Source organism: Orycteropus afer, unplaced genomic scaffold, assembly GCF_000298275.1.
Source record: "Orycteropus afer afer isolate SDZICR_OR568_19922 unplaced genomic scaffold, OryAfe1.0 scaffold00006, whole genome shotgun sequence".
In the NCBI taxonomy this organism is placed as follows: domain Eukaryota; kingdom Metazoa; phylum Chordata; class Mammalia; order Tubulidentata; family Orycteropodidae; genus Orycteropus; species Orycteropus afer.
The window spans coordinates 26,131,955-26,143,470 of record NW_006921593.1 but is presented as its reverse complement, the minus strand read 5'-3'; the positions used below and the strand labels follow the sequence as shown (position 1 = coordinate 26,143,470).

General features: G+C 44.8%; 1 protein-coding gene across 1 annotated transcript in view; it reads left to right on the top strand.

Annotated features, from left to right (window-relative positions):
- Positions 1-8,982, top strand: part of INPP5D (inositol polyphosphate-5-phosphatase D) — a 177,235-nt gene extending 168,253 nt beyond the window's left edge. Inside the window, exons 25-26 of the mRNA XM_007943766.1 lie at positions 7,286-7,917; positions 8,891-8,982. Coding sequence (XP_007941957.1) covers positions 7,286-7,917; positions 8,891-8,982 — 724 coding nt within the window. The remainder of the gene's footprint in view (positions 1-7,285; positions 7,918-8,890) is intronic.
- The last annotated feature ends 2,534 nt before the right edge of the window (positions 8,983-11,516 follow it).

The following is an 11,516-nucleotide window of genomic DNA, read 5'->3' as shown; positions in this document are numbered from 1 at the left end:
TTCTGTGTCTGTGTTAATTGGTTTCCCTTTTCTTTGTTGAAGAGGGTCTGTGCAATCCTTCTGCCTAGTCCGCCATCTTGCCGGAACTCACCTTTGCTTTTTAACACTTATTTTTTCAAACTTTTTATTGTGATTTTGGTGAAAGTTTACAGAGTAAATTCACTTTCCATACAGCAGCTCACATACACTTAGTCTCATGACATTGACTGCAGTTTCCCACAATGCAACAACTCCCCTCCCACTTCATCACCATAGTTACCTCTTCCTTGCGTCCTTCCCTTTCATGAGCTCCTGCTCCCTGAGCTGTGCGTACACTGCCCTTCTACTCTTCCATGATTGATCTCTCCAAAGAGTCTATCTACCTAATGTAAATGTTCAGTTCATATGCCTGTCTTTTGTTTGGCTGGAAGCCACAGGAGTGGGTTCAATTCCAGACCTGAGGGGCAGCTAGGGTCCATAGTCTCAGTGGTTCCATCAGGCTCTATAAGACCATCAAACCTGGTCCTTTTTTTCCCAATGGTTTTGAGTTTGTTCCACATTGTTCTCCCACTCTATTCAGGATCTCCTACAGAGATCCCCCTCCGAATGATTGACAGTGGTAGCCGGGCACCATCTAGTTCTTCTGGTCTTGTAGTTGTATAGGCTGAGGATTGCATGGTGTACCAGTGTCTTGGACTAATTATTTCCATGCATCTTTGGTTTTCTTTATTCTTCTGTCTGGATGAGGACAGACCCATCGTTGCATCTGGATGGCCACTTGCAAGCTTTTAAGATCCCAGTCACTATTTGCCAAAGTAGGATGTGGAACAGTGTTTTTGTGTGATATGTTATGCCAATTGAGCTTGATGTCCCCTGTGACCATGGTCCTGAGCCCACAGGTCCAACTACTCGCTTCTGGGAAGCTGGCTGTGACCAAGAAATGACTACAACCTCGTCTCTTGTCAGCTTTACTATACACCTGGGAATTCTTACAGAACATACAAATACGCTGAAATACACTGAAACATTGTCTGTCAACCCTATACATGGTCTTGGGCTCACTCCCCCCTGAATAGACATACCTAATAGTTCAGCCTGTCCACCCATCTATCCACCTGCATATCATTGTTTGCATTTCCTGACAACGCAGTACGATATGTGCAAAAGGGTTCGTCTTTCTTGTCTATACCTCCCATGAAACTCTCTATGTCTTCCTCTTCCTCAGTGCCACTGTGTTGATCAGTCACATTTGGTACATTGCCTTTCTCTTCACCCAAATCAATATTTGTCTCTACTTGTCTAACAGTGTTGCCTCCTTTCCCCTCCCACCTCTGGTAACCAACAAAGAAAATTTCTTTCCATATGTAAACCTTTCCTTGACTATGTACAATCACAGACTAAAATAATATTTGTCCTTCTGTGATTGACTTAGCTCATTCAGCATAATGTCCTCCAAGTTCATCCACATTATGTGGTGTTTTGCAGATTCTACATTATTTTTTAGGGTTGCATAGTATTCCATTGTGTGTATGTACCATAGTTTGGTTGATGGGCACCTAGGTTGTTTCCATCTTGTTGCTATTGTAAATAGTGCTGCAATGAATATGAGTGTGCATATATCTGTTCTTGTCCTGGCTCTCACTTCTTTAGGATATATACCTAGTAATGGAATTGCTGGGTCAAATGGTATTTCTAATTCCAACTTTTTAAGGAACCACTGTACTGCTTTCCACAGTGATGGTATCATTTTACAGTCCCACCAGCAGTGTATGAGAGTCCCAATCTCTCCACAACCTCGCTAGCATTTGTTATTTTTTCTTGTTGAACTTTGCTGCTAATGCTGGGGCAAGATGGTATCTCATTATTGTTTGGATTTGCATCTCTCTAATGGCTAATGATTGTGAATATTTCCTCATGTATTTGTTGACCACCTGAATATCCTCTTTGGTGAAGTGTCTATTCATATCTTCTGCCCGTTTTTTAGTTGGACTGTTTGTCTTTTTGTTGCTGAGGTGTTGGGGTTTTCTATAAATGCTAGAAATAAGTCCTTTGTCAGATATGTCATTGGCAAATATTTTTTCCTAATTGGTAGGTTCTCTTTTGACTCTTTTGGAGATGTCTTGGAAGCACATGAAAATTCAATTTTCAGAAGATCCCATTCATCTAGTTTCTCTTCTTCTGTTTGTGCATTTTGGGTTATGCTTGATAGTCTATTTATGCCATATATTAAGGCCCCTAAATTTGCCCCTAGTTTTTTCTTGAGGAACTTTATAGTTTTAGGTTTCATATTTAAGTCTTTGATCCATCTGGAGTTAGTTTTTGTGTATGATGTGAAGTACAGATCTTGTTTCATTTTTCTGCAAATGGATCTCCAGTTTTGCCAGCACCATTTATTAGACAGACAATCTCTTCCCCATTCAATGGATTTCAACTCTTTGTCAAAGATCAGCTGACCATAGGTCGATGGATCTATTTCTGGGTTCTCAATTCTATTTCATTGGTCTATGTGTCTGTTGTTGTACCAATACCAGGCAGGGAGTGTGAGACCTCCTACTTTGTTCGTCTTCTTCAATAATGCTTTGCTTATCCAAGGTCTCTTTCCTTTCCATATTAAGTAAGTGATTGGTTTTTCCATATCCTTAAAGATGGTTAATGGGATCTGGATTGTGATTACACTGAATGTGTACATTGCTTTGGGTAGAATTGACATTTTCACAATGTTCAATCTTCCTATCCACAAGCCATGGTGTGTTCTTCCATTTATGTAGATCTCTTATGGTTTCTCAAAGTAGTCTTTTATAGTTTTCTTCATACAGGTTTTTTGTGTCCCTGGTAAGATTTATTCCCAAGTATTTTATTTTTTTGGTAGCTATTGTAAATGTATTGATTTCTTTATTTCTTTTTCAGCAATCCCTTTGCTGGTGTAGAGGAATCCAACTGATTTTTGATCTTGTATCTTATCACTATGCTAAATCTCTCAATTAGTTCCATTAGATTTTTGATGGAATCTCTTGGATTTTCTAGGTATAGGATCATATCATCAGCAAACAGAGATAGTTTGACTTCTTCCTTACCAATTTGAATGCCTTTGATTTCCCTTTCTGCTTTTTAACACTTTCAAGAGGTGTTTTTGTTGTTGTTGTTGTTGCTGCTGTTGTTTGTTTGTTTGTTTGCAGCATGTTTGCCCAATGCAATACATTGTTTGATTTCTTGGCTACTATTTCCATGGGCATTGATTGGGAATCCAAGTAAAATGAGATCCTTGACAACTTCTATCTTTTCTGTGTTTATCATGATGTTGCTTATTGGTCTAATTGTGAGGATTTTGGTTTTCTTTAGATTGAGGTGTAATCCATACTAGATAGTATAGTCTTTGATCTTCATCAGTAAGGGCTTCAAGTCCATTTCACTTTCAGCAAGCAAGGTTGTATTGTCTGTACATTACAGGTTATTGAGTCTTCCTCCAATCCTGATGCCGAGTTCTTCTTCATATTGTCCAACTTCTTGGATTATTTGGTCATCAGCATATAGACTGCATAAGTATGTCCACCTCTCTTGATTTTAAGCCAGGCAGTATCCCCTTGTTCTGTTTGAACAGTGTTTCTTGGTCTGTGTACAGGTTCTGCATGAGCACAATAAAGTGTTCTAGAATTCTCATTCTTTGTAATGTTAGGCATAATTTGTAAGATCCACACAGTCAAAATACCTTTGCACAGTCAATAAAAAACAGGTAAACATCTCTCTTGTGTTCTGTCTTCAGCCAAGATCAATCTGATATCAGCAATGATATCCCTCATTCCACGTCCTTTTCCGAATTCGACTAGATTTTCTGACAGTTCCCTGTGGATGTGCTGCTGCAGCCATTTTGGAATTTTCCTCAGCCAATTTGTGCTTGCCTCCCATGCTTCCATGGCCATCCTATTAATGATATTGTCAAAAATGTCCACATTATGTTGGATCACCTCTCTTTGGAATGGGCACAAATGTGAATATCTTCTAGTCGGTTGGCCAAGTAGCTTTCCAAATTTCTTGGCATAGATGAGTGAATGCCTCTACCCTTGTGTCTATTGAAACATCCCAATCGGTGTTCCGTCAATTCCTGGAGCCTTGTTTTTCACCAATGCCTTCAGTGCAGCTTGGACTTCTTCCTTCCATACCATCAGTTCATGATCATATGCTACCTCCTCCAATGGCTGAACATCAACCAATGCTTTTTGGTGCAGTGACTCTGTGTGTTCCTTCCATCTTCTTTTGGTACTTCCTATGTCATTCAATATTTTGCCCATAGAATTTTTCAATATTGTAACTCAAGCTTGAATTTTTTCCTCAGTTCTTTCAGTTTGAGAAATGCCAAGTGTGTTCTTCCCTTTTGGTTTTCTAACTCCAGGTCTTTGCAAATTTCATGATAATACTTTACTCTGTCTTCTCAAGCTGCCCTTTGAAATCTTCTGTTCAGCTCTTTTACTTCACCATTTTTTCTGTTCACTTTACATTGAAGGACAAGTTTTGGAGTCTCTTCTGATGTCCATGTTGGTCTTTCCTGTCTTTTTAATGACTTCTTGCTTTCTTTACATATGATGTTCTTGATGTCAACCCACAACTCAATCTGGTAATCAGTCATTGGTGTTAAGCATGTCAAATCTGTTCTTGAGATGGTCTCTAAATTCAGATGGAATATAGTCAAGGTCCCCTGTGGACTTGTTTTAATTTTCTTCACCTTCTACTTGAACTTGCATATGAGCAAATGATGGTCTGTTCTGCAGGCAGCCTCTGCCTTGTTCTGATTGATGATGTTCAGCTTCTCTATCATCTCTTTCCACAGATGTAGTCAATTTGATTCCTGTGTGTTCCATCTGGCAAAGTCCACATGTGTAATCACTGTTTACATTGTTAAGATAAAATATTTCCAATGAATAAGCTGTTAATCTTGTCAAGTTCTATCATGCCAGCTCTGTCATTTCTACCACCAAGGCCATATTTTCCAACTATCAACGCTTCTTTTTTTATCCCAACTTTTGCATTCCAATCGCCAGTAATGATCAATCATCTTGATTGCTTATTTGATCATTTTCAGCCTGCAGAAGTCAGAAGAAATCTTCAGTTTCTTCATCTTTTGTATTAGTGGCTGGTGCATAAATTTGAGTAAAAGTCGTATTAACTTCCTTTAGGCATATGGATATTATCCTCTCATTGACGGTGTTGTACTTTAGGATAGATCTTGAACTGTTCTTTTGGACTATGAGTACAACATTGTTCCTCTTCAATTTGTCATTCCTGGCATAGTAGACCATATGATTGTCCAATTAAAAGTGGCCATTTCAACTCACTAGGGTATCTATCTATTATCCTAGTGTATCTACCGTCAAGTGTTTCATTTCACTTTATACAACTTCCAGTTTTTCTAGAATCATACTTTGTACAGTCCACATTCTGGTTATTAATGGATGATTGCCACTGTTTCTTCTCTGAGTGGTGCTACATCAGAAATGAGGGTCCTGAAAGCTTTACTTCATCCATATCATTGAGATCAACTCTCCTCTGAGGAGGCAGCTCTTCCCAAGTCCTGTTTTGCGTGCCTTCCGACCTGAGGGGCCAGAGGGCCCCTCTCCCAGCACTGCATCAGACAGTGTTCCCTGCTGACCATAAGGTTTGCACCGGCCAGTTTTTTTACAAGTGCATCACCAGGGGCTTCTTCTTAGGTTGTCTCTGTCTGGAGTGCCACTGAAGCCTATCCTCTCTAGGTGACCCTGCTGGGATTTGAGACACCAGTGACATAGCTTTTAGAAGCACAGCAACGTACAAGGCAGCACAGCATGACATACTTACAGACGGGTGGTGGCCACATGTAACAGGCTTCACAAATGTTTTTAAATGAAGCCTCTTGAGCTGAGAACTTCAAGTAACCCAACTGGCCACTGAACTCACTTGTGAGGAGTTCTACTGAGCAGGCATGCAAATGAGGGTGAGAGCGGAATTGCTGGAGACAGGACTCTTGGTGGGGGGAGAGAGGAAATCAGGAAAGGAGGCTTGTTGGTAGCAGTGTGGGAAGAAAGAACTGGGAAGGATTTGAGAGAGTGTGTTTTACTCCAGCGCCCTCAAAGGTGTTTTATTTGTGGTATAACTTTTACAAATAGTAAAGTGCACTAATCCTAAAGGTACAGTTGTTTTGTTGTTTGCAACCATCACCATTTTCCATTTCCAAAACTTTGTCATCACCTCAAACAGAAATTCTGTGCCAGTAAGCAGTCACTTTCAGTTTATTCTAATTTACTTTCTGTCTTGATGCTATTGCCTTTTCTAGGTATTTCAGAGAAATGGGATTCTGCAATATTTGCCCTTTTGTGTCTGGCTTAGTTCACTCAGCACAGTGTTTTCAAGGTTCATCCAAGTAGTAACGTGCACCAGGACTTCATTTCTTTGATATACCATTGTATGTATAGACCACATTCTGATTATCCATTCATTCACGAAGGGGCTTTTTTAAAAAAAAAAAAAAAAAAAAAACCTTTTGGCTATTGTGAATAATGCTACTATGAACATGCATGTCCAAGTATGTCTTTGAGGTTCTGTTTTCAAGTCTTTTCAGTATATACCTAGGAGTGGAATTGTTGGATCATATGGTAATTCTAGTTTAACGTTTGAGGAACTGGCAAGCTCTTTTCCACAGAAGCTGTACCATTTTACATTCCCAGTAGCAACGGATGAGAGTTCCAGTTGTTCCACATTCTTGCCAACATTTGTTATTTTCCATATTTTCTCTCTCTCTCTCTCTCTCTCTCTATATATATATATATATATTTATATATAATAGTCACCCTAGTGGATGTGAAGTGGTATCTCACTGTGGTTTTAATTTGCATTTCCTATTGCTATTGGACATGCAGCATAAACCCTCTTCCATTTCTACCCAGAGGAACCCTGGTGGCCCAGTGGTTAAGTGCTTAACTGCTAATTGAAAGGTCAGTGGTTTGAACCCAATAACCACTCTGTGGAAGGAAGATGTGACAGTCTGCTTCTGTAAAGCTTACAGCCTTGGAAACCCTGTGAGACGATTCTGCTCTGTCCAACAGGGTTGCTGTGAGTCAAAATGGACTCAGTAGCAATGAGTCTTGGGTTGTTTGTCCCACAAAACCTTCAGTAGAGTCTTCCTTGCTCAGTGTGGTGTCAGCAGTTTTTATGGAGGAAAAGGTCACAGGCGAGAGCAGAGGTTGCCTGTGAAGACATCAACAGCTGCACAGCATAACATCTTCTCTTCTAAAGTGTGTTTCTTCCATGCTGTCTTCTGTCCTCTTCCTTGTGGCTCTAGGCCCGGTGACTTGGGGAAGAACATGGCTGAACCCTCACTTCAGGAGGACCTGCTGCTGACGAAGCCGGAGATGTTTGAGAACCCGCTGTACGGGTCTGTGAGCTCCTTCCCTAAGCTGGTTCCCAGGAAGGAGCAGGAATCCCCCAAGATGCTGAGGAAGGAGCCCCCACCCTGCCCGGATCCCGGAGTCTCCTCACCCGCCATCTTGCTCACCAAGGCCCAAGAGGTGGAGAGCTCTAAGGGGACTAGCAAGCAGGGCCTCACGCCCTTCCTCAGCCCCGCACCCCGGCTCCGCTCCTTCACCTGCTCCTCCTCCGCTGCAGAGGGCAGAGTGGCGGCCTGTGGGGAAAAGACCCAAGGGAAGCCCAAGCCGCCAGCCAGCTCCCAGGCGCCAGTGCCGGCCAAGAGGCCCGTGAAGCCGTCCCGCTCAGAGATGAGCCAGCAGACCCCATCCGTGCCCACACAGCATCGGCCGCCCCTGCCCGCCAAGAGCCCGGCCGTGCTGCACCTGCAGCACTCCAAGGGCCGTGACTACCGTGACAACAGTGAGCTCCCATACCACAGCAAGCACCGGCCTGAGGAGGGGCCACTCAGCAGGACCGCCATGCAGGTGCGCACGGGGGCACACACATGTACGTGTGTGTGCGTGTGTGTGTGTGTGTGTGTGTGTGTCCCCAGGCTGGGTTTCAAGCAACAGCGGTCCTGGGGCAGGTCAGGGGCTGCTCCATGAGGAGGTGGATAGAGGCAGGATTGGAACCCGGGCATGCCAGCCCCTGACGTCCGCTCTCTGAAAGGACTGAAGGGAGGGTTGCATATAAACTCTTAGCCTCATGCCAAACCCCAAGGAATAAGGCTCCGTTAGTCTGTGAAGCCAATATAATTTATATTCCATGATTATTATCATTGGTTTTAGGACTTACCATTTTTCCAGCCTTTTAAGGACTTCAAAACACAGTGTCTCCTTTCTTCCTGGAACATGAATTTCTTTTTGAGTAAAAATACAGGGGTTAAGATGGACTCTGGAGCCAGAATGTGCTGGTTTGAACCCCAGCTCCCCCACTTCCTGGTCCTGTGCCTCAGTTTACTCATCTTTAAAAAGATGCTGTTAATGGTACCTGCCTCACAAATGTGTAGGGAGAATTAAATTAATGTTTGTGTGCCTGTGTATTATATAAGGAGCTCTGATGGTGCAGTGCCTAAGACATTTGACTGCTAACCAGAAGGCTGGTGGTTCAAACCCACCAGCTGCTCAGTGGAAGGAAGATGAGGCAATCTACTTCTGTAAAGATTTACCACCTTGGAAACCCAGTGGGGCTTGCAGGGAGTTGTAATTGGCTTGGTGGCAGTGGCTTTGGGTTTGGATTGGGGTGTATTGTATATATACATTCACTTGCGTACATCCCATATTCTGTCTGTATCAGTACTGTTTTATTATATTTATTATACTTACGTATCAGTACACATGTAAGGTACCTGCTAGCCCTTTGCAGCTGCATGTCAGAGGAAGCCTGGCTGAACCCACAGCAGGTGGGGACCCTGGGTAATCTGGTTAAAGTGGCCTGGTGGGAATGAGGCCCTGACAGCCGTCTGTTTTTGTCCCTGCAGTGAAGCCCCCAGGAGCCGCCAGCGAGACAGGAAGCCCAGGGAGCAGCAGGCTGCCCAGCGTCCTGTCGGCTGCCCCCGATGCATCTTCATGAGCCTTCCTGGTTGTCCAGAGCAGGGTTCGCTTCTGTGTGGCCCGTGGATCCGCTGGCTGGGAATTATGGTGTGAGGTCTAGGCTGGAAGAGAACACACTCCCTGGCTTCCAGCTCGACCTTGGTACTTGGAACCCAAGAGCATTCAGGTCGCCATTTTGAAACAAGACTCTAGAGTGCAGATTTGAAGGTTGGAGTACAGATATCTAATAATAATAATATTATTATTAATAATAATAATGCCCACATGTGTCACACGCCCACTGTGTGCCAAGTACCATGCTAAGTGCTTTATGAACGTTATATCAGGCCAGCCTCAGTATTGAGTCTCCCTCATCAACTGAACCCAAAATTCCAAACCCACCGTTTGAAATCAGGCATCTGTCCAGAGTGGTTTGGACAAAGCATTAAGCGGGTCATTGCCCTTCAGGAGTGAGACAAGGGCCCAGCCTTTCGGGAGCTGAAGCATCTCGGTGACTCACTTAGGGCCCAGTGGACTGTGCCCAGTATGGCCTCGGCGATGCAGACGGCTTTGGCTGAAGCCGTGGTGGTACCAGCTCAGCAGAAGCCTAGAGCGGGCACCTTCCTGGCTTCTCGGTTCACCAGCTGGAAGGAGGAAGAAAAGCGGTCGACTTCTGTCCTCCTGTGCAGAGACCTGGCTTCGGCCCAGGGCTGGGGATCCAGGCCCTTGAAGTGGGCACAGACTCGTCCAAGCCCCTCCACAGCTGTCCTCATGTGAACGGATCTATCTCTGTTGTTGCTTCCAAAGGCCATGTTCTCCAGCCTGGCTGCCAGGGTGGGCGAGCCACACAGTTCCAGGCTTTGGAGACAAGGTGGCCTTCTCTTCCCAGACACGTCCTTTGGTCCTGCTTCCTCGGTTATTAAGAGACTACATGGCAATGTGTTTTCTTGTTTGTTTGTTTTTTTAACATAACAGACTTACTGTAGGAAACCAAACCCAGGTGTGTGGGTGTGTAGGAGACCGGTGTGCCAGTGTTCCCACGGGCATCAGTCTGTATAACCAATAAATTGTGCCTGTCTTCACCTGGAGCCCAGCTGCGTGGTTTTCTGCTGATGTCCAACACCACAAGCATGGTTTCTAGGCCATCAGGTCTGGCATCTGGCTGGCGCTCAGTAGCGCCTCTGCCCACTCTTCCATCAAGAAGGATAGCCACACGCTTTCCCTCCCAGGGCTCCCAGGGAGCCTGGCGGTGTGTGGACCCCACTGTTCCATAGCAGTCTTGGACCCTAAGAAAGCGAGGCCTGTCTTCCCACCCTACAAGTGCTTGCTGTGGGGACTATGCTCAGGGACTCCCCTACAGCAGTTGGGGTCTCCCAGCAAACCAGGAAGCCAGCTGCTGTCAGTCTCTGCCCTCCCAGGGTTGCCAGCGTGGGGCATACACTCTTGCTGGTGACCGCTGGACTCAATCCCTGCCCACTTCTTGAATATCCCCCAGCCTCTCCCAGCCGACCCTACACCACTCCACAGTGCACAGAAGCACAGACAGCTTCTGCAGTCCAAGGGTGTGACCATACTTAACAAAGACATCGTCCTCCTTGGACACCTGGCCCTGGTTTCTCATAGTCTGAAAAGACACTGTCTGGGGAGGATATGTTCAAGGAGAAAGGAGGAAGTTGCTGTCCTTGCTTCCCGTTAGCTAGGCCAGTGTCTCAGTTCACCACTGCTGCCTAACAAACGGCCACACACTTGAGTGCTTAAAACAGTGAACACTGATTATCTCACTGTTCCTATGGGTAGGAAACTATGAGCCGCTTAGCTGGGTGGTTCTGGCTCAGGGTCCCACGTAAGGCTGCAATTAAGACGTGGGCCAGACTACCACTGTCATCCACTTGGAAGGGATGTAGGAGATCCTGGATAGAGAGGGAGAACAATGTGGAACAAAACTCAAAATCATTTGGAGGGGAAAAACAAAACAAAAAAAAAGATGGTTGGGACCAGGTTTGCTGGTCCAATAGAGCCTGGTGGAACCACTAAGACTATGGCCCCTAGCTGCCCTTCAGGTCTGGAATTGAACCCACACCTGTGGTTTCCAGCCAAACAAGGTACAGGCATGTGAGTTAAACATTTACCTCAAGTAGACACACGCCCTGGAGAGAACAATCATGGAAGAAGGAAGGGCTGCTTATGCACAGGGAGACAGCTCAGGGGGCAGGAGAGTATGGAGGGATGGACACTGGGAAGTGGTAACTATGGGGAGGAAGTGAGAGGGGAGCTGTTGCATTGTGGTAAACTGTGGTCAATGACATGAGACAAAGCATATGTGAACTGCTGTATGGAAAGTGAATTTGCTCTGTAAATCTCCACCCAAATCACAAAAAAAAAAAAAAAAAAAGACGTGGGCCAGAGCAGAAGGTCTTCTTCTAAGAGGGCTTGCTTATGCAGCTATGGGCTGAGGCCTCAGAGGTTGCTAGATGGCTATTGGCTAGAGGTCTCAGTTCCTCCCTCAAGGGCCTCTCCAGGGCTGCTCACCACACGGCTAGTGCCTTCCACAGAGCAGGTGACTTAAGACAGATA